The following is a 24097-nucleotide window of genomic DNA, read 5'->3' on the forward strand; positions in this document are numbered from 1 at the left end:
TTCCATGTTCTAGCCTTGGAGTTTTGTGACCTTGTAATGTCCATGTTAATATCCTCACAATGCTGCTCCAAGGCTACATGAGAGGCCGGGACACTCCAACCTGTGAGCATGACACGTACTATCAGATGGTCATCAATTAAGACCTATTTTGATCTTCTAGAAGCATTGATTCTAAACCTTTGTAAAAAGCAAGGCAATATAAGAGGAGGAGTATTAGCTCTTGAATGCTTAGTGGAAAGGAATCAAAATCCAGTAAGTTTCACTAACAGCAAGGCTCACCAGCACCCACGTGACTCCAAAGGTCGGATGAAGACTTTCTACTCCGCCCAGAGGGTGTTTTACCTTTGCAGTCAAGTGCCCTGGCATTTTCAGAAAGAAATTAGAGATGATCTGATATCTTTTATGGGTAACAGTGTCTCACTTATCATCCTTCTGTAAGGGGCAATGTTTTGGTTTTGGTTGTTTCTTTCTCTCTGTCACTCTCTCCCTCCCCTTGGGAAATATTTCCAAAGCTTCACGCCATGGAACCTATGGAGGCTGTATCCTTGGTCTATCAGAACACCAAAGACAGTCAATGCCATTGCTTTCCGTTACCTGACACTTCTTTAAGAAACAAGAGCAAAGCATACTCTTACTGCCTCCTCCGGCACTGCAATATGTCATCCCGAGAACAACTGGTAAACAAAACTCCAGCCCATTTCTGGGCTTTTAGCAAAACACCGTCGTCTTTTCTTCCCCCGACCAGAGTATCCCTGAGGACTTCAGGCTGCTCTCTGAGCCCCCTGAACTCCCTGATGGTTGAAATGGATTCTGAACCAAGGTAAACAGGGCTCCTCCCAGCAGTCTGGAGAGCTCAAGTCTGCAGAAAGCTAATGAAGCCCTTGAAGCAGTATGCCTCTCTTCCACCCACACTTTATTGAAATGCTTTTGAGTCTTATTGTGTTGTAATTACATGCTATAGAAAACTCGACAAACATCTATTTCAAGGATTGGGCCCATGACTCTTACTAAAACATTTCAATTCCATTTTCCTGAGCATATGATCTCTAAATGCATCTGTGAGGGCCCTCCACAAGTATTTCCATTTCACATTTCAGAAAACTTAAAAGTGATGCAGGTTCCTGATTCAGTTGATGATGGATGTAAAGGGACTGCATTCAGGAGTCCTGTGGGCTGTTTTTCCTTTCTGTTTTCCCTTTCCTTTCTATAGTTTTAGGCTAGAGTTTTGATTATATATATATTAGAAAACATAATACAATAAATAAGCATTTCTCCAGTAATTTGGGTTCTCTTGTTTTCCTTTATGAAAGCAGTTATTTTGAAGAGATAGGCTTTATTCATATTTCTTTATCGTTAGAAAATTTTGGGTCTAGCTTAAGGTATAGTTCCCAACCCTGGGATAAATATTTTCCTATAAAAATTTAATTTTGGCTTTCAAGTAAGTTCTGGAATTTATTTTTTCACATAATATGGAATACAATCAGATTTTTGTCCCCATGTAGAAAACCTGGTTCCCGGCACCTGTCATTGGATGGTTTCCCTTTCCCTGGTACTCCCAGGCCTCACTGTGACACAGAGAAGATTTCCTAGGAGTAGGGTTGGTTTCTGAGTCCTCTTTTATGTTTCATTAGTAGATGTGTTTGTTTCTATGCAAACACCACCACATTGTCTTGATTATTACAACTTGATGATTTTTTAACTTAAGGTTTTGGGTTTTTTTCCTACCTAATCTCCTCAACCTTCAATTTAGTCATGGGAGCATGTGGCTATATTTGGTTGTTGACCTTTTCCATATAAATTTTAGAATTAACTTGGGATTTTGATTGGAAGTGTAGTAAACTTATAGATTCAGCAATGAATCTTCCTAGTCATGAATACAGTATAGATTTCTTTTCAACACTTTATAAATTTCATGACTTTCGATAGGGATGTGTAATTTTTTTTCTATAGAGATCTTTTAATTTCTTTATTAAACATTTCAAAATACATTACAGTTTGGGTTGCAACTATAAAGTATACATATAGTATAAAAATGGTGTTTTGTATTTGTTGCTAGTATAAATATATTTGATTTTTGTTTATCAATTAACCTTATCCTCTTTTAACCATTTTTATGAGATTCAATATCAGAAAAATAAAAAGTAATTTCTTATTTAAGAATGTCTTAAACAGGATATGGTACGTCTGCCTGAATTGCTCATATTTTTAAAAATTGGCATTTAAAAACTTTTGTGCTGCTGCTACTTGTGAATGGAAAATAATCCCATAGAATTTCCATATCATGACTAAACAATACAAAAACAGAGTAGCATGAAATCTAAAAATGGCTTCCTCTGGGCAAAATACATGGCAATCATCTATCATTCCCAAATAAAACACCTTCCAGACAGGAAGAAGGATTCTTTGGAAGTTCTATATGATGGCAGACTCCTTCCAAGGACAGAGACATTGTGCTTGTGACAGTTTTCAGCTTGAACCCTTTGTTAGCTGTTAGTAACCCCTGGGTCTGGTGCAGATGTGGGACTGATCTGAAAGCTCAGCTCCTCACAGTACTGCTGTCCACAAAGCAGGTGATCACTGGAGCTAATATTTCAGAAGGAATTAAAAACACTGAAGAAATGATCAAAGCATTTCAAAGGGCTAGCTGCACATTTCAGCAATGGAAAACTTAGAAAAGATCTGATCAAATAACAGGAAGAACAAGAGATATTTTAGAAATACATTTCATAAAAAGGGGAAGAAATTCAGAATATAGACTGAATTATATAAGACCTCACAACCAACAGAACAGCACAGTGAGAAGAATAAAGACAGAGAGATGAAGAGTAAAGCAAAAGAATAAATATTAAAGAGAAAGTTTTATAGAAGATAGGTACAGGGTATCCTTTGTGTAAATGAGCCCCTGAAGAAGGAAATCAAAATCATGCAGCAAAGCAATTATTTAAGAATATAAATCAAGAGAGTCAAGAAGTAAAAGAAGATTTCAACCTACATATTCAAAAAGGATGCCATGAACCTGAGTAACTGGCCAAAAATGGTCAAAGGAGAAGCATATCTTAATAAAATTATGACTATTTAGGAGAAAAACAAAAACCAAAAAGACCAAATCATTAATAAGGGAAATAAAATCAAACTTCCATCCAACATCTTGACACAGCAACATTTCATACTACAAAACAATTTTAAAATATTTGAGGAGAACTGTGAGCCAAAGATTCTGCATGCAGGCCAGTTTCAGCACAAAGGAATAGAAAGACAAATAGGAATGTTATTAAACCAGACAGGAAAAGTGTTCTCCTGAGCGCTTCCTGGAAAATCTACAAGAAAGAAGTTCCAAACAACCACAAGGATTAGAGAACCATCAGCATACTGTCTGAGGGTGGACATTAAGTATATTTAATGACAGAACTGACATTAAAAATGAGCTCTGAGGTGGTAGAAAAGAGCATGGAAGTATTATAAGCTCCAGCAATATATAAAAATAAGTGATAAAAGTAAGTGGAGAAAATAGTCATGGAAATTATTATCAGCTTAAAATTACCTCACAGGTATTAGCTGGAAGTAAATTAGTGCCATTAATTCCGACAAACCACAAAGTAGAAGCTTAAGTATATTTAACACGATAATGCTGAGCACAGACAATACCAGTAGCGTGGCTAACACTGGAAGGCAGATGGGAAAGGCCATGTCACTAGCTAACTTCATTATTGCTCGTAGCAGGAAATAAACAGTTTCTAAAGGAAGATCTGAACAAAAACACAAAGACCTAAAACCCAAAGAAATGCAATCAATCAATCAATAGCCAAGAAATTGGAATATTTAGTATATGGGAAATAGAACTTGAACCCAACATAATGTTAGTATCAATAATATAAATTGGCTTCTCTCATATATTAAAACTATTCTCAGGTCAGCCAGTAAATTAAAATACAATTGTAGTCTATATAAAATACAGACCTAAAGCAAAGTTATCCAAAATAAATAATGAGGAAAGATCTATGAAGTAAGCCAAAATAAAAAGGAACCAGGGTGGGCTGGGGTTGTAACTCAGGGGCAGAGCACTTGCCTAGCATGTGCGAGGCACTGGGTTTGATCCTTAGCACCACATAAAATTAAATAAATAAAATTAAGGCATGCTGTCCATCTACAACTATAAAAAAATTTTTAAAAAGGAACAAAGGTTTATGACCTTGATATTAAGCAAGGTAAAATTCAATCCCACAAAATAATTGAATGAATCAAAAACTTTATAATCAAAAACTATAATGCATAATAGATATAAAGCAAATGTAAGTATTTATGAAGTATGTACCAGATTTGGAAGTTTTCATTAAGCAGAAATGACAGATTATAAGAAGATAAATAGACACAGGCAGGTAATATTTTACCATCTAGCAAATGATTCAAGAAAACTTCATTTCAAATATATATGGAACAATTAGGAAAACTGAAATTATATGAGGCTACAAAAGACACCTTAATAAGTTACCAAAGAATCAAAATATAAGCAGTAGTCTCTGATTCCAAGGAAGCTATTTATTAAATGCAAAACAAAGAATGCTCTTCCAACCTAGAAATTAAACTATTTGTCGAAGAACTATTGAATAAAAGAATAAAATATAAAATGGAGGAATTTGGGGTAATGTTGTTGAAAGTAAATTTATATCAGAACATAGTAAAAGCAGCAGTTTGAGAAAATTCTGAGCATTGATATCCTATATTATGAAATTAAAAGAAATGAATTAAATATCAATTTAAAAAGCTAAAGAAAAAAAGCTAAAAGCAGAAAGAAGGACTTAATAAAGCTAAGAGTATGATTCAATGAGTTAGGAAACAGAAGACCAGTAGAACTAATAAAAGACAAACTTAAGCTAGTTCTTTGGGGAAAAGAATCAACAAAATAGACAAATCACCAGCTGACCTAAGTTTTCTAAATGCAGCATAAATGTAAAAAATGAATTATAGGTTGAGATAACCATCCAACCAGAGGAAATTTTAAAAATCATCAGGAATCATTTGTCCAACTCAATACAATAAAAATTGAAAACACATGTGAAATAGAAAACTTTATCAGAATATTCTTTCTTTCTCTGTCTCTGTCTCTGTCTCTGTCTCTGTCTCTCTCTCTCTCTCTCTCTCTCATCATTTACCTATCACCTGACCGTGGAAAGGATAGAAAGTCTGAAGAGATCAATTACAACAAAAAAATTAAAGTTTCCAGAGATGTTCCTATTAAAAGGTACCAGGTCAAGATGGTTTCAAATGGCAATTCCACCAGTGTTTTAAAGTTAAAAGATCAAATAATCCCAATACTACTTAACCCTTCCTAGAGCACAGAAAATGAAAGATAAATTTCAATTTTTTTTAATGTAAGTGAACATGGATAACAAAAACTCTTTAAGACTACATAAAGAAAGAATTTCAAGCGTAGTGTGGTGGGCACACCTATAAACCCAACAACTTGGGAGGCTGAGGCAGGAGAGTTGTAAATTCTAGGCCAGCCTGGGCAACTTAGTAAGATCCTGTCTCAAAATAAAAGGTTAAAAGGTGGAGATGTAGCTCAATGGTAGAGCACTCCTGGGTTCATCCCCAGTACTTGAAAAAAAAAAATTCATTCCAGACTTTGTCTAAATTTTGATGCAAACGGACAATCATCTTTTTTCCTAATAAAATCACTTAACAATACATAAATGCCTGAAAACTTTTGTAACACGAATTTAGGAATAAAGAAATATTGCCCACAATTAATACCAATTTTACAAGATATTAAACATTAAATATAAATAATTACAAGATTATTTGATACTATTGGACTAGAAAAAAATTTGGACGCTTAGGAGTCTGAAAGAAAAGGTAAAAGAATCTCTACTTGCAGATATATGACTGTATACTAGGAAACCCCATGAGATTTAATGAAAACAGAATACTCTGAACAATAAGAGATTGTAGTAAAATAGTAGTCTATAACAATAACATGCAAAAATCACTTATCTACCAACATAGAATAACCAGTTAAGAGAAGCAATGGAAGAGAAGCACCAATTTGTGATCTTCATATACTTACTATATAGCGTATGCACATAGTATATATTATAAATATTACATTTTCATATTTTATGTATTGAAACTATATGTATTTATATAAGATAGTCAAAATCTTACGTGCAAAATACTTATAAGGATACTTAAAATACTTATGAAAGACACCCAAAAAGATTTAACAATGAAAAGGCACAACTTGTTCTTGGCTAGGAAGATTCCACATCATAAAGATATCAACACTCCCTAAGCTAATTTATATTGAACACAATCCCAATAAAATTATCCACAAGTTTTCTTAGAGGGTTAAACAAGTTAATTTTAAAGGTCAAATGGAAAAAGAAACAGAAGAATTGCTTGTAAACTCTGAAAAAAAATCAAAGGGCAATATTGGAGAGATAGTACAGCTAGATTTAAAACCATTTGGAGCTTCTATAAATAAAGTTATGTGATATTGATTTTTAAGAAAACAAACTTTAGCAGATAATTAAAATTTCAGAAAAAGACAAGTGTATAGAGAAATTTAATGTGTAATGAGGGATTCATCACAAATCACTTGAGAAAATATTGACTTTTTTATAAAGGTGTTGGGACAACTGAATATCCATTTGGAAACATATGAAAGTCGATCTTTATTTCACACTGTAAATCAGGAAAAATTGGTTTAAAAAGCTCCCCTTGATGCTGCAGCTGTCAAAACCAGAGGCCCCCTGCTTCCTTCACTGCCAAACATCTCAATGAGCAGGCTCACACTTCTTATCTTTAATGGCGCCTACCCATTTTCTCTTTCATATATCAATTTAAAGTATTTCTATTTAATACATTATACTGTTTTTTCCTCCTGTACCTTTACTAAATATGTTCCCTTAAGGAACAATGATCCCCTAATTAACCAATCTTCAAACTCTGCCACCCCACCCCTGCCCACCCTCTGTTATTTGGCGGAATGCACCATCTTTTTCTCTTGAAAGACACCCCCCACCTTGGAACCAGGGACATTTTACTTCTACTTCTCAAACTTTTCGTTTACCCCAGGCTGGAATTCTTTTCTACCTAAAGTCCCTGAAAGTCAACCTTTCAGGAAATCTTCCCTCAGTCCTCTGGACTCCTTTTTCTCTGCTATCTCAATTAGCTGTCAATTTGTTGCATGCTTGGAACTAATGAGATAACTTCCCAAACATTTATCTTCAGTTCTGACCTCTGCTCGGAGCTCCAACCTTCTCCTGGGCATAACCTTGAGGACATCCTCCCTGCACTCTGACCCACTATCTCGGAGGAAAAACTCCTCCGATTTCTCTAACAGCTACCGCTTCTCCTCTTCTTCCTGTCTTCCCAGTCTATCACTGCACTGCATCCATTCCATCACTGAGATAAAAATCCGGACACCTGTGCTGCATTGCATGCAGTGCTCTCGAAAGTTCTGCTTTCCCAAGAAGCGCACCTGGATCTATCTGTAGGATCAATCCCACACACCAGTTAAGCTTGTCTTGACCAAACTTGCACATAGACGTCCCTGCTTTGTCCAGGGGGTCCAGCATGGAAACCTAGAATCCAGAGTGCCCGGTGTACGGAGCATGCAGTAACTAGCCTTCCCTTAACAACTTAACGTGCTCTTTGCATCCTGTTTTCCGGTGATGAAGTTAGGGTGGATCTTACATTGCACCACTGTAGAATGGCAAATAAGCAAGCAGGTTACTAAACTGGTTCTCTGCGGTGATGTAAAAGAAGACACAGAATATTTCTAACATCTCTTTTCTATTTGATAAAATGAATATACAGGAAAAATGACAAATAAGAATACTAAAAGACCTAATAAATGTCTCTAAAAGCATCAGAAAAGAAAGTTCATCTTTATTCTTTGCATTAGAAGCCCACAGGGGGAAGTCAATAATACCAGAGTAGAAACTGGAACTTAATTATAGACCACAAGGACATGTAACCATGACACTAATAATAAAGACTAGTTCAACTTTTAACAAGAAATAGACATTCTAACTCCATTTACATTGAAGCCAAACATTCATCCACTCATAAAATTAAGAGCCGCTATCACAGAAAAACATCAAAACAGTGACCACCCTTAGCATATGTAATATTTTAAAGATGTATATGCATGTATTATATAGGTATGTGTGTGTGCTTCTGTGTGTGTGTATGAAGTGACTTGATTGCCCCTGCATAGTATGTGTGATTTCCACAGTATTAGTTTAATATTAATGCTTATTTTAAAATAGTGTATTTATAGGCAGGACTAATGTGTAATGAGCATAATTATGCTACATATTCCACGTGGGATTATCAAGAATGTGTTAGTATTTCAATGCAAGCACAAACCAGGGATTGGTTTGCACTTAGAAACCATAGCCATCAGAAAGTGATGAAGGCAGACAAACTAGACATGATTGAGACGCAGGTGGCAGGGTCTGCTTTCCACTGCATTCATTTACATACAAATATTACTCTACTACCCGACTGTAAATTCCCTGAGGGCAGGTCTGCCTCTTCTCTCCTTTTTTGTATCCTCTAGTGTGGTGCAGAACCCTCTGGACATGCTGGAGCTCCATAAATACCTAGTGGGTTGGACTAAACTGAATTCTAACCAACAGAGACTTATGGCCCTCTCCCCTTCTAGTGGGATTGTAACCGCTCATTAAACCACATGAGAATGACGACACTGGAGTGTGTGACCCAGGGTAGGAAGCTTGCCTTGCACGCAGAAGTCCTGAGTTCTGTCCCCAGCACCGCAAACACAGAAAGGATCTTTCCACTGTTAACATGGAGCAGTATCTGTAATTCCAGCAGCAATGCAGCATGAAGGCAAAGGACTTGATTATCCCTGTATAAATTCTGTGATTTCAATAGTATGAGTATATTTAAAAGTTAACTGTTGAAATACTATTTTGATTATGCTTAATCAATTCAGCAGATATTTAATTGCTGATAATGAGTGGCAAATAAAAAATAAAGCTGTGTATGAAATGTAAGAAAAGTCAAATTAACCTCCTACACAGGATTAATTCTTGAGTTGGAATTAGACCTTTTCCCCGGGAGCACTTTTATGTTGAGTGGATACTTAATGTTTACAGGCTTAATTCTCTTAAGGATTTAAAGATTTGTGGCTTAGCAGATTTTATAATGTGGCTCTTTTGTTTTTAAGGAGAAACCTTGCTTTGAATTTTTTATTTTCTACCTTTTTCCAATATAACTCTTTCAAGTACTTTCATGATTGATCAAGTTGACTTTTCCTGAAATGCCAATTGGGTATATGTGTGTATCTGTATTTAATATCTTTATTGAGATTTGTTCATGTCTTAAAATGATGCATTGAAAGTGTAAAAATTAAACTTATTTTTAGTCCAATAGATATTTTGATTCACCTTTAATCAGAAGTACCAGTAATAATGGAAGCTGAGCTCATTTCTCCCTTCTCTTGGTCTCAGTATTTCTCCTGTGCAGTTTAAAGCTTCATAATCCCAGAATTTCTCAAGGCATTAAACCAGAGTTTTAGGAATCAATCAACTGGCACCAGCTGCTGAGTGATTAAGGGCTCAGAACTACAATCATCAGATCCAGGGTCAAATTATAAACTAGCAACAGTCTTTCCTTCCTATATTCTTACATACTGAATGAACTATAATGTAGAAGATAACCCAGAACAGGACTGTATGCCTTCAAGAAGCACAACAAACATTGACTTCCTCTCTTTTCCTTTTGCATCCAGTGCCTAAGATGGAGAGAAGAAAGGTTATGAAAGGTTAAAAGTATTTTAAATTGACAAATGATAATTGTACGTCTTTACAGGTGTGCTGTGATCTGTTGGTACGTTGCACAATGATCACTTAGGTCTGAATGGGGCAAAAGGCAATCTATGCAAACCACACTGCACTCCTGGCACGCAGAGGGGGAATTTGGCAAAGCTCCTGACTTTATGGAACTGCCTCCTGCCCAAGGCTGGCTTTGCTGACAGGTGGATCACTCACCGCACGCCCTCAACACCTGCTCCCCCAACTACACACGGTGTGAGGTCTCTCTTCAGCACGGCACACACTTCTTGGAGTGGCAATTTTAAAAAGGGAACATAATGGAGATACTTTCCTTCCTACCCCCAAAACACATGTGGACGGATTACATTCTGAATTCATTAACAAGTTATTTCAGAGCTTTATATTTTTATTCTTCCAAGTAAAAAACCTGCAAAGAATTAATGAAGTTTTACATGGGGCGGGGGAGGTGTGAGGAAAGCCAATAAAATTGTTGCTGGAAGCATTATTTTTTGTAGTTGTTGCTGCATGTTTTTATTTGCATGTTTTTCTGAAATATTTATAATAAACAACCTAAAATAAGAATGTTCTTGTTTCTAGAAAATGACTTTTTTTTTCAATTTAAAATGAATTTATCATCAGAAAACAGTCTGCTCTTTAGTAGAAGAGGCAAAATGTTCTTTCTGGTGTAGCGACCTGTTTTTTTTTTTTTTTTTTTTTCCTCAAGGAAAAGAACTCATTCCTATTTCATGCCTACAAGTTAAAGAACTTCTGTTGTCCAGTACTATTTCCTACAGGCTGAGCCTCCTGACAGAAGAACAGTGGAAAGAGCTAGATCAACAACTCTCTGGCCAGAGGCTTGGTTGAGGCAATATTCTGTTTGTTGAATTAGTCTCTGCTTTTCAAATACATGAATCATTTTTTTTTTTTGAGTGAATAAGAATCAAAAGAGAGTGCTTTGGCTTCACTGAGAAATCCACAAATATTTCTCAGAATTTGTTAGCACAGACGGCGCCAGCAAAACAGCATTAGCCAGCCCCTTGATGGCTGGGCAGTCTTACTGAACAGGCAATTTCCATCGCTTCCTCTAACATCCTATCTGCCTTCCAGAGATAGTGAACTTCATTCCTGCAAAAGCGAAGAGATCCCACGAGGAATGATTCATGATGGGTGCCTTTGCTCCAGTTCTTGGTCTGTATTTTTCTAGAATAAGCACTCAAGCAGGACTACATGAAGAGGCTCATTCCTAGTAGACTCAGAGGGCATATTTTGTGTTTTCTAATGCCAAACACGCCAAAGGATTAGGTGCTAGAATAGAAATGAGTTTTCCCCATTTCCTGATTACTTTCACAGGCATTCTTATTATCTTTAACTTTCCTCTTCTAAAATACACACACACACACACACACACACACACACACACAGAAGCTAAAAGAAATTACTGGGTTCTTTATTTACATCTTATTACAACATTTATTTCTTGGTTTTTAGGGGAAGAGGTGACCACATTAAGAGGTTGGACCTCACTGGTGCAGAATATAGGAAAGAACTGGAAATTGAGGACAGGCTAAGCTGGACAAGGATAAAATTAGCCTACAAGCATATGACTACCAGGAAAGTTACAAACTACCAGAATCAAGATATCCTGAGTTGTCATCAGGGAGTAAATCAAGCTGTAACTTTTCTAACAGAAACAAGATAGCATGGGATGGCAATCTAGTAGGCTTTATATTCCTATATTCACCAAACCCCCACTTGCCAATCAAACATTTGAGCAATTACAAAAGGCTGGGGTGCATTCTACCCTCCCAATGGCTTTGTGCCTAGATTCACAAAGATTTGAGAAAACAGGGCATCACTAATAATTAATCACAGATAAAACTCTGTCTCCAGTTAGCAGCGTTGGTGACCTTCCTGTTTAAAGGCTACTTGTGACTTTGGGCTTGATCTTTTCCCATTTCAATGCAAAAGAAAACAGCCCATGGAGAGGGCCAGCCTCAACAGACCCTTCCAAGGTGGCACCAAAGTCTGAGATGGAACAAAATGGAACATTCATCTTCTGCCTCCCAGCTCTCCCTCAGACTCTGAGCTTGGAAAAGACCTTTACTCTGTACGATGTGATGGGAAAAGAGTACAGGAAGATAGAGGTGACTTATGCTCATCAGAGTGTCCAGTGCTGTCAGAAGGGTTGGGAGCCTACAGAACAAAGTCACGTGACCCCTGTTCTCTCTACCACTCAAAAGCCATCCTCCACACGTACAAAATTTCAGATGGGCTGCTGGTCAAAATACATTTTTTTTTTACTGTTCTCTACCTATCAATGTCATCAAAAGCAGTTATCCTCAAACACTAAGAAGTTAATTTATAGTACATTAAAATTTAATAATATTTATGTGCATGTTAATATTAAAAGACTAGAGAATTGTTTATATCCTAGATCATATTTTATTGCTTATATTTTCCATGATTTATATATTATTTATATTTAACTACACATTTACATTTATTTATACATTTTAATAATCATTAACATGTACCTAAATATTCTTTTTAATTTATTTATTTAATTTTTTGCAATACTACTGGGGATTGAACCCTGGGGCACTTAACCACTGAGTTACATCCCCATCCCATTTTATGTTTTATTTTGAGACAGAGTTCAGTTAAGTTGCCCAGGCTATCCTTGAACTTGTGATCCTCCTGTCTCAGTGAAACTAATCACTGGGATTGCGGGTATGCACCACCATCCCTGGTCTTAACTATTCTTAAATGTAGTAATACCATAAGGATTTTACTTCATGATGAAGCCAGTTATGGGAAAAACAAAATCCTTTGCTCATTCCCATTTGGAATTTAAATGTTGCACAATAGGGCTATGGAGTCTAAGCAGAAGTATAGTCACCAGCCAAATGCATTTATAAATTAAGAAAGTCCTTCCATAACTGATGGATACTTATTCTGCAAAGTTCATAAAGGAACAAGCCAGGAATTGATGAGTAATCATAAACAACAAGAAAGTGAGTTTGATGACAATAACAGCTGGCACGGTTATCAGAGGATGTGGGTCCTCCTTCTGATTCTGCCACAAGCTACCTGGTTGACCTTGGTCTGTTTCATTAGCAAACAGTTATCGGAGATCATGGAACACTCTGTATGTTGGAGGTGACACAAAGATGAATGAGATTTGGTTCTGGACCATGAAAAGTTTATGAGCTGGTAAGGAAGATAAGAAACACAGACATAGCTAACATCTGGCTGGATGAGGGAAGTACAAATCAAACAGATGAGATCTTAAACAGAGGAAAGGCTAATTTCTGTCTGAAGAGAGGAGTTTGAAGGAAGGTTTTATGGAAAAGTAGGCTTGTTTCATTTGAAATAAGTGTAATGGAATTGATAAGTGTCTGACAAGAAAGTCGAGGAGGAGGGTCTTTCAGAAGCAGTGGAAGAAAAACTCGGCCAAGTTCATCCACCAGATGTCTCTAGACTGGGCAAGGTCACCTAATCCCCAGCACTCCTCTTTGGATACTCATCCACTCTTCTTCATTTACATCATCTGGCTGGCTCTGTAGACATTTGGGTTTGTGACACTTGTAATAAAGACGCAGAATCATTGAGATAAGGAGCCTACACAGTACTTCCAAAAGAATTAAGAGAGCCAACAGCAGCTGAGTCCAGAAGCTTCATGACTCCAGCTTTGCCTTGGGAAGTACTTTCTGGTATCAGTGTTGGGGAGAAAAGGAGGGGTTGGGGCCAAGAAAAAGCGATAAGGAGGTGAGTCATCTGGGGAGAGACCACCAGGACCTATGCTGGGGCCGTGGAATGGAGACCAAGGGGAGCTCTGGATTCTGAAATGGTTCAGAAGAATCTGTGCTGGTTAACTAGGTAATCTCATGAAGGAGGAAGTGGAATCTATCCTTCATTGAAACTTGGTAAGCTCCAAGGTCTAGGCGAATATCAAAGTCACTAGGACAAGAAAAAGAAAGGAACAGACATGATGAGGAAGATCAGGTCTTCATTTGGTGATGTGATGAGTCTGAAAGGCTTGTAGGACATTGAAACAGGCTTACCTAGCTATAGTTCTCAACCAGGTTCACAATAATTTGGCCTCTGCTCAACCCCATAACACACAAGAGAATTATGGAAAATGTGTGGAGACTGTGTTGGCAGCCATATCTGGGAGGGATGCTCCTGGCAACTAGCAGTAGAGCCCAGGGGCACTGTATGTATTCTAAAATGCACAATCTCTGGTCCCTAGGAGAGAAGGACCCTACACATCATCAGTGCAGAGGTTGAGAAATCCTGGTCTAGAAGTAGCAGAATCTTTTAACCTGGATTTTCAGAAAATAGAGATGAGAACTTTGAGCCACACACCCTTCTGTAGGAGATATGAGAGAAGACTAACCACAGTGGAGTATGTAGAAAGGAAAGTAAGACAGGGGACTGATCAAATCCTAGGCAGTATCACACACTGGCAATATGAGTTCAGTGGGTTGAGGGAAAGCCATTTGCCCTTTTATATTCAAAACGCAATGATCTGATGCTATTCTCAGCAAGTGTGAACCTAAAATGATAGATATAAATGAGGATTGAAATCATGGAGCAGATCAGTTCAGTTATGAATGTAAAGACACATTCTGGTCTGTAGGAGGGAAATATTATATGTGGTCTAAGATTTTCATCTGCAAATTTGGTATAATTTGGTCATAGAACCACACTACTGTCGGGCAAGAAATTTAAAACAAAAAAAGGAGACAGGTGAAAAAGAAAGAAGGAAAGAAGATAGCAAAATAAAAAAAAGGAGAAATGAAATAGGAAGGGAAAATGACAAGACCAGGAAAATAGAAGGAAAGGAAAGGAGAGGAGAGGAGAAGAGGGGAGAGAAGAGGAAAGAAGTGGAACTTAGGATGTAAAGCCATCCTCTAAAGTCTGCAAGAATATATATGAAACTATGTGTTCAGTTCCAAGGAATACGACTATTGGCCATTCTTAAAAAGTGTGTGAAACTGTGATATCAGAATGTAGTCCATGGACAGCAAAATCTGCTTCTTGATTGATCATCAATGCTTTTCAAAAGCTAAGTTCACACAACATAACAAAACAATACCTTGCACAAATACGCTCACACTTAAATTTTGCTGTAACTCCACTCCAGTGGGCTTGGTGGATAGGGGGAACCCCGGAGCAGGGCAGATCCTGGAGAGGTAGATCTCCAGAGCAAACAAAGGATAACTTTGCAATAAACAAGAAGATGGTCCTTTCTCATTAAAATTATCCTGTAGAGTTGAAAGACAAGGTGGACCTGAAAACAGAAAGCTAAAGCAGCCAACCACAGAGGGTATCATTGACCAGCAAAGATGTGCCTAGCACAGGGGACACTAGAGTGTGCCAGAGCCAGGAAGACCTTGAGTTCAAGTCCCAGCCCACCAGTCACTGGGCCATGCTGACTGCAGGAAGTGAGATGTCTCTGAGCCTGAACTTCCTTCCTGGAAAAACATGGATGATAGGCCCCTGCTTCCTAGGAGCTCTGGGATGATTGGCTGAGATAACCAATGTAGAGGGCTCAGCACAGCAGCTGATGCAGGGTGGTAACTGTCCATTTATATGTCTTTTAGCTGCTGTTAAAAGACATATAAATCCCACTACACTGATCAATGACTGAAAGAGAAAAACAGTAGGATCCACATTCCAAGGCAACTGAAGTATAACACTTTAGATAAGATAAAGCATTTGAAAACCACAATGAATTTGTAGAACTGGAAGTGACCTTCAGAACTCTCTTATCAAATTTCCTCATTTTATTGATAAGAAAATTGGAGAAGGAAATGAAAAGGCTATTGTGGATTGGATGTGCATGTACCAAAAAAGATTTTAAAGGAATGTTATTCATTATATATATATATGTATATATATAAACACACACACACACATATATATAATGGAAGGTGAAGGTGGAGCTGGAAATCTAGTTTGTAGTTGTGTGTGAGTGTGTGTGTATGTGTGTGTGTGTGTGCATTAGAAATAACATAGTTCCTCTGAGGAGATGTCTAGCAGAAAATCATCCTTAACTTTCTATGAACTTGACTAACCTGTATCACCCAGATTCACCTATTTGTAAATGTATCTAAAACAGCTTTAAAATCTTCATGGAATACAGGGTAAAATAATTTCAAGCATAAACCAGGAATATAAAAGATGAGCTTCTCCTAAGACAGAACTAAATCACTCACCTGTCCAGGAGCAAGTTGGGAGCAAACAGGAGCTTCCCTGGGTGCTCCATGGAGCGCCAGACAAGACCAATCATTAGGATCTCTAGCCAGGCACATTCAAGAAGATGGACCTGATCATGAAGGTTCAAATCCCCAAAGCCTGAAACATGACAAGAAAAAAATAAATGCTGCTGAGTTTAAATGAAAAGCATTCATCATTGGTAAAATTAATGCAACCAGGGATTTCAAACATTTGGGTGTATTTTCTATTAGGTGGAATAAAGTGTAATAGAGGCACACTTTATAGGAAAGTCAAGTAACTTATTTTTTAAACCTAGCACTATCAATAAATTCTATTGTGGTTTTAAGTTTTTTAATAACTTAATGTCACACCTATAGAAATATATCAACTTGTGCAACACACTTAACTTTTTAGAAAGTTCTGCACTTAAAGATAAAACTCGAATGCTTTCTACTTAAGACATTTTTAATAGCCCTATTTGGCTGCTATTCTTTTGTGCTTCATTGAAAATACTAAGGTGCAAGAAATTTAAATTACTTGTCTTAAACCAAACGGAAACTGGCACTCAGGTAGGACCAAAGTCACTGTCTATTTTTTTCTTCATATCTAAGCTATGATCTTTTTCCATAATGTGTCAAAAACTAATGAAATAACATGTGAATAAGACGCTTGGGAGAATGAGACAGATGATTAAAGGTGACATCATGATTACTTCTGGTTAAAAAAAAAACACTGAAATGTGCCTTTTTTTCAATTGTTGATTAGGATATTGAAGTTTTTTCCAATCACTAATGACAAATGCTGGATGCCCAATAATAATAATAATAAGGAGAAGGAGGAGGAGGAACAAAGAGAAGAATGAGGCAAAAGAGAAGAAAAAGGAGGGAAGAAGATGAGGAAGAAGAGAAAGATGAGTGCCTTACTACAAGTTAGAAGCAGTGCTAAGTGTGTCCTGTACTTGGTTCTTCATCTTTATTAATACAGTAGCCCGAAGAGGTGAGAAGTGGCACCCTATTTTCAAGATAAGAAAACAAAAACTCAGAGACCTGTTAAAGGCAGAGATGGGAGTGTATTCTCCAGTGGCTGTGCCCTTTACCACAATGAACATGACCTCTTCTGGGCTTTTCTTAATTACAGAATTTGGATTGAAAGACCAAGTAAATCTAACCACACGCATAAGGATATGTCAGTGACAGGGAGATTCAATGAAGAAGGTGTCCATAAAGTTTGTTGCTTCTCAAATAAGCCCCCTGTTCTTTTGCATAGGGGCACAGTGTGTTTCCTTCCTCTTCCTCCTTACCCTCAACTCTGTTCCCTCTTATCCGTGAAAATAGTTATATGAATCTTTTTTTTTTCATGCTCTATTCTTTGTTTTTTCTTGCCATTGCTACCCTTCAATTAACAATCTAGTATTGTATTAATTGAAATGCCAAAATGTGAGTCGATATCCTTAAATAGTCAAGTACAAATGGTCTTTCTAATGGATATTTCTTCTGGGGTCTTGGAGTTACCCAAAGCTCAGCATTAGTAATTAGCTTAGCATTTCTACATGCTTAGGCATTGTATTTCACTTAATCCTTATCACCAAATAAATGAGAAATTTAAGCCTGAAACAAAACTCAGAGCCTATGACCCCTTTCTTCCCATCATCTCATCATCAAACCTCCTGGGTTAGTCTTCCTCTTCTTTCCATTCCTAGAGTTAACATACAAAGTTAATTCCTAATCACCTCTTACCTTTTTGTCTAATTTATCTATTATTTTAAGACTTACTCATGGTGTTGCTTGTATGGATAGTTGATTCTCTGTGGAGTGGATTATCCAATAAATGAGTACATATTTATTCCATCACTGAACATGTGGATTGTTACCAGATTTGGGTTATTACAAGTAAAACTGTTATGAGCAATCTGTGTACAGTTTTGGTATGGACATGTGCTTCCCTTGCTCTTGGTTAGATGTGTGCAGTGCTTCTTAGAAACTGCCATACAGTTTTCAAAAGTGGGTTGGACGACTTTACATACCCACCAGCAACACATGAGAACAGCAGGTGTTCCACAACCTTGCCCATATTTGGCGTGGTCTGTCCTTTTCGTTTTAGACATTCTAATAGAGATATAAAAGTTTCACACTGACATTGTGGTTCAATTTGCATTTTCCTAATCATATTGAACACCTTTTCACATGTTTTCTACTGGACCATCTTCTGGACCATTTTGTTAGACTGTATTCAAGTCAATTATTCATGTATCTGTAAGTCCCACTTAGACTGTGTACCCATTAGAGCCACAAAATGCATGATCTATCAAAGCCTGCTTTTTTAAAGCCCAAATTTATTGTACCTCCCAGAACATCACAGAGCCATTCCAGGGCTCTTGGTAGCATAACCTTTGTCAGAGCAGGTGTCTTTCCACTGGAAAGAATGGATACCACTCAGGTGACACAGGACTGGCATCTGGAGAAATGAGGAAATGGGTGACTTTGTTCATAAGAAAATCTCAAAGGCTAAAAAGCAATGATATGGTTTCAGACGTGCCTTGCGGGGAAGAGGAACATGCATATCTGCAACATGTAGATGTTCACCTAGTGCCCTAGGTCAAAAAGGACCAGCCTTGCTCCAGGAAGATGTCACCTAGCTCAGCAGCAAATGCTTCCCTTTTATCTGGTCTAATAGAAAAAAACCAAGCCCAGGGGCAGAACAAAAAATGAAAGCCCTTATATGTTCCTCAACTTTCTGGATGAAGTCTCCTAATAATAACATAAACCTACACTATAAATTAAACTCATTTTCAGAAAAGTTAACATTTAAAGTGAGTCTTTTTTCTTCTCATGACATTCACTATTTTGTGTACACAAAAATGACATCATGTGATGTGTTCACCCATGAAGAACTTACCCTGCATTACTGAATTCCTTACAAAAGCCTCAAAAAATGATAAAGGATGGGACTGGGGACTGTCTCCCAAGTTCTCAGAACTGCAGTTGGTCATGTAACCAAACAACTCTGGAAAACCAAAGTCCTGCTTTCTGATGGCAACTTCACATGTAAATGAGATTCACACGTTTTAATTCTCCCTTTAAAATCCCAGTGCTGTTTAGGTGTGACAGTTTTAGTGGTCTCTCGGGAGCCAAACAAGCTCCCCCTAACCATTTGTACCATGTTAAGTATGGTGATTATGAAATGGGTCTGAGGGATGTCTGTTAGTAATAGTTTTCAATGGAAGGCCAGCAGGATTGCGAGGTCCCTCTATTGAAATGTTGTAGATCTCTCAAAAGAGTCTATTTAATTATCTTTCCCAGCTGTGCATATGGCCTGCAGACAAGGGTTATTATGTCTGTTCCACAGTGCCCTCTAAAAGTTCCTGGGACAGGGTCAGAGAATCATGCAGAAAAGACTGTCAATTAACCTCCTCAATGAATGCAAGGACTATGAAAGGAACTTATTAGATGGAGTATCTCCTTTCTTCCAATATACTGGTCTTGACATTATTGTAACCACACAGAAGCCAAATACCCTTTTGGTGTGGAGCAAATGCCCATAAATCTTTACAATTCACAGCCAGTGGGGAAAAATAATGTGATAAATCTGAAACAAAATGATAAGAGCCAGTTATCTAAAGCCATCAAGTTTCAACTCCTTGGCTTATTTTTCCCATGAACATGAAGAGAGCTCCAATATGCAATTCCAATAGACTGGCTATAATTTAGAGCATCCACAATTTAAATCCCATTATTTTTGAACGCTTGAAAGTTCAGCAATAGGAAGATGGGAGCTTCACAGTTGCCATGGGATATGAGTAGAGACATCAGTGACAGATATTCTCACAGGTGGCACCATGAGAGGTGACTCACCCCCATCACTTGAGGACCATGTCTTAATGTCAATGATAAAGCATCATGGGCCTTCGGACTTCACCAGAGGGAAAGAATGCATGCTGATAAGAATGCAGTTGGTTGAGATGAAGCTAAATCAGATGCCTAGAAATTTCATTATATAAAATTATTTTTAAATAGCAAACCCAGGTCTTTTCTCCTGCTCTCCCTTCACAGGCCTAGTAATAAAGTCTCCAGAGATGGGATGTAGTAGAGATAGAATCTGAGATGCCTCAAGAACTCCTCCCCACCCCACATGGGAAGTGATCTAGCCAATGAAGTTGAGGGAGGCCCTTCTGGGTAGAAAAAAAGACATCACCCATACAACATGACCAGCTCATTATTTCCAGCATCATGGCCAGGTAGAGACATCCCTGCCTTCTTTTCACCACTGTACAGTAACTGTTTCCCTTCAAGATATTTTAACTTGGTTTTAGCTGTAAAGGGAACTAACAGCATGTCCATTGCCCTCCCTGGAGCCTCACGAGATCCTGAGCTCTCTGCTCCACTCTTCTCTGCTAGGAATTGCTGTACAGATTGCTTCATTTGCCTTGGCACACACAGAGATCCTTAAGCCTCACCCTCCATTACTGGGTGTGGTCTGGCTCTTAGAAATGATGTTGAAAAGTGTGCAGAGATCTTTAGGCAAAATGACTAATATCATCTGAATGCTCATAAAGTCCCACACTGCCTTGGAATTATCAATAAATCAGAGTTCCTCTTCAGGGAGACAAGAGAAAAATTAAGCACTAGAGTTACTGTATGTCTTATTTCCATGGGATACACTTTATAGAGACGTAAAATTGAAACCCTGCAAAAGAAAAAAAAAAAAAAAAGTAGCATTTCCCAGGGGAGAAAACTAGAAGTCAGGTAGTCAGGTCCCTCAGTAAATCCATTGGAACAACTACTGGCTTCCTAACCTTCAAAAAAAGTAATCATGGTTTCAGTCATATGACCACAATGTTCTTCAAAATGTCAGTTATGAAACTACTTGTTTTACTTTTTTCTGTGTTGCCTTATTACTCAGTGGAAGAAGAGTTGAATAATTTATATCTTTTGACTTTGATGTAAGAGAAGACTTAATGTAAGAGGAGAGAAAGGTAAGAAAATAAGAAATTATAGAAGGTTCTGATGAAATTTTAGCACAATGACAGCTACAAGCTGAACCAAATTAGGATTTCTGGGAGAAATTCTATAGGACAGATAGTATCTGAAAAGATTCTAGACCTCTGTTTAAATGCCAAGTATTTTTCACATTCTACATTTGGTAAATTTTTCCCTCCCAAAAATAGTAACTTAATGTCATACCAGGTCCATGGACCCCATGGTATAGTTGAATAAGACTTTTCCTTCTTTCTAAAATTATTCTTGCACTCCATCTTAAACACAGTCCCAGTATGAAGACATCCATCAAAGCTGTAATTGTTAGTTTACAACACCTGATGTCTCCAGCAACAGTGTAAGCATTGAGAAATTCTTTTTTTCAGAAATAAGTTTAATCCATTTAAATAAATAATGTCACACACTTTTATCAAATATGTATTACCATTAAAAATAAAATACAATATGTATCAACAAAACAAATAGTAACAGAATAAATAATCACTTGTTTAGAAATACTGTAACTCACAATGCAAGAGCCTGCCCCTATCACCGTCACTGTGTGCTCTGACTTTAATAAGGGAAGCATGAGCAGCCGCCACCCTGACCTCACACCATATCACATCACCTATCTAATGCTCTTAAGCAACCCCCAAATAAATATCTGCCTTGCCAATAGCATGTTGACTTCTTTCCTTCTTGGGATGACAATAGCCCTCATCCTTGGGCATGATGACTAAGCTATTTCCAAATCACATCCCAACATGGGACTGTGATTATCTGTACTCACCAACAGAATAAGGAGGGCAGAAGTAATGGAAATAGTATGAGCTGAAAAGTCAAGCAGACCTGGCTTGCAATTGCTCTTCAGCCTTCAGCCAGTTACTTAAGATCTCTGAAAGTGTTTCCATCTGTAAAATGCAGATAAACTGACCTGCCACTCAGGGTATCTATAAAAATTAGCAGACATCCCAGGGTACCAGAGTGACTACTCTCTTCCCTGCTTCATCCCAACAGGCTACAACTTCTGTTTTTGAAAAACACCAAGAGACATGCTTTGCTTTAAAATATTTCAGATTTTGAATCTCAAACCTAATGTGGGCATTTAGGGTTGACCCAAATTCATGATGTCATGTTGTATTTTCTGTTTCTTTTTCTTTATATATATAAAGGACCTAATAAAAAGGATAAAAGACTTTCTGGACATCAAATAAGTTCTTTATAAACAACATTTTTATGATTTAAGAGAGGAGGAAATAAGAGCATGTGAATTGTATTTTGCCTAAAATACAAAGATGAGAAAATGAGAAAAGAGCACATTTGGAGTTTACTATATCCAAAGCATTCTGAAATGGTGAGCATCTCCAGAATGCATCTGTCTTCATGTACCCCCAATACAAGCACAAGATGGTTTTCTATGAACCCAGCACCATGCTATGTTACACTGGGTGCCCTTCACTTACCTTGGCATAGGCAAAATAAAACTTGCCCTCTGATGACTGCTTTCTTTGGGAAACGAAATGGGGTTCCTCAGAAAAATTCTATGCAATAAATCCAGTGGTAATAAAGGATCAAATGTGACAAATTTGATATTTTAAAAATATCTAGGGGTATGAAAGATGGTGAACTCAGACAGACATCATCAGTCTATGTACATGCATGATTACATAAATGGTGTGAATCTGCATCATGTACAACCATAGAAATGAAAAGTTGTATCCCATTTGTGTACAATGAATCAAAATGCAGTTTGTAAAAAAAAAAAACAACTAAAGAAATAAAAATATCTACATTTCACATACTTGGAAGTCAATTAATTTGAGTAAAAACTGAGGAATTCAGTCCAGAGGTTTGAATATAAATAAAGGGATTATTTTTAAAGTTAATGATGCCTGCATCTAATGCCCCACGCTGAGAGTCATATCTCACAAGACTTACAGACGATGAAGGTCTCATGATATCTTATATAGATATATAAGTCTATGTAATCTATTATGTTTCCCAGTGTTGACACTGCAGTCTGACAATGGAGCCATGTATTCTTTTACATAACATAAAAAAGACTTTCATGACATCATCACCAATTCTTCAGAATAATGCAGCAAAACCTAACACATCTTACTTAACCTGAAAATCATTCTTACACATACGGAGTCTAAGATCATGGTTGTATGGAACACCTAAAACAAACAAAGCAGTACTGTTTGGAGCAATTCCACTTTTTCCTCATTTTTATCTAAATGAAAGAGAAAAACAATAAAAGGGCCACAGGTATGCCCTGAACCTCACCTGTAAAGGCATACTATAAGTATAAACTAAGTACAGAAGACACATTCTTCTGATAAGGTCTTAGGAAACTTATCATAGGCTACTTGTTGAGAAAGGAAATCTAAACACAAAACCATTTGCTCAACTGTTGCTTGAATTAAATTCAAACTCAAATTAAATTCAAGGACCCATATACCTTATAATATGCCTTTAAGAAATTATTGGACTTAACTCCAGAAGTGCATTCAGACTCTACTTCAAAGTCTTTCAGCAATTTTTTCCTGATCTGGAATCAGTCCACTTTCATTTTTTAGCGTGTGTGTGTGTGTGTGTGTGTGTGTGTAATATATTGCGGTTATATCTTACTCATCTGCCAGTATTTGATTATGTTTCCACATAATTAGATATAACATAAAAACAGTGTATGGAAATCTGATCTAGAGTGGTAATTATAGAATTTCTCAGTATAGAAAGAAAAATAGAGCTCTATTATAAAAGTTCAAGATTCTAATGTTTACAGTTATAAATTGTAGCATATGTAAAATAATGGTAACACAGAGGCAAACTATCCTTGACTTTAAATATGAACTTCATGAAACAGTTCCCTTAATCTTTACTTATCAGTTTAGTTTATCACGTACTTTTTTAATAGTTACATTTGTATTTTCTTTTTTTTCAAAGGTCAATGGATCTTAATTCTGATCATGGCATATGTGAATTTTTGAAATACTGGTTATTTTCCTTAAAAATTTATTTTCTCAGGTTCTATAATGAGTTGATCTGAGAAAATGTCATTGCATCTTTGTCAAAGATGAAGATGGGGTGTTA

General features: G+C 37.1%; 1 protein-coding gene across 4 annotated transcripts in view; it reads right to left on the bottom strand.

The window, feature by feature from the left end:
- Esr1 (estrogen receptor 1) overlaps positions 1-24097 on the bottom strand; it is a 379897-nt gene that overhangs the window by 49305 nt on the left and 306495 nt on the right. For all 4 annotated transcript variants that reach the window (XM_047558193.1, XM_047558192.1, XM_047558194.1 and 1 more), the window contains exon 6: positions 16028-16166. In XM_047558193.1, coding sequence (XP_047414149.1) covers positions 16028-16166 — 139 coding nt within the window. The remainder of the gene's footprint in view (positions 1-16027; positions 16167-24097) is intronic.

This window comes from Sciurus carolinensis, chromosome 7, assembly GCF_902686445.1.
Source record: "Sciurus carolinensis chromosome 7, mSciCar1.2, whole genome shotgun sequence".
Classification (NCBI taxonomy): Eukaryota; Metazoa; Chordata; class Mammalia; order Rodentia; family Sciuridae; genus Sciurus; species Sciurus carolinensis.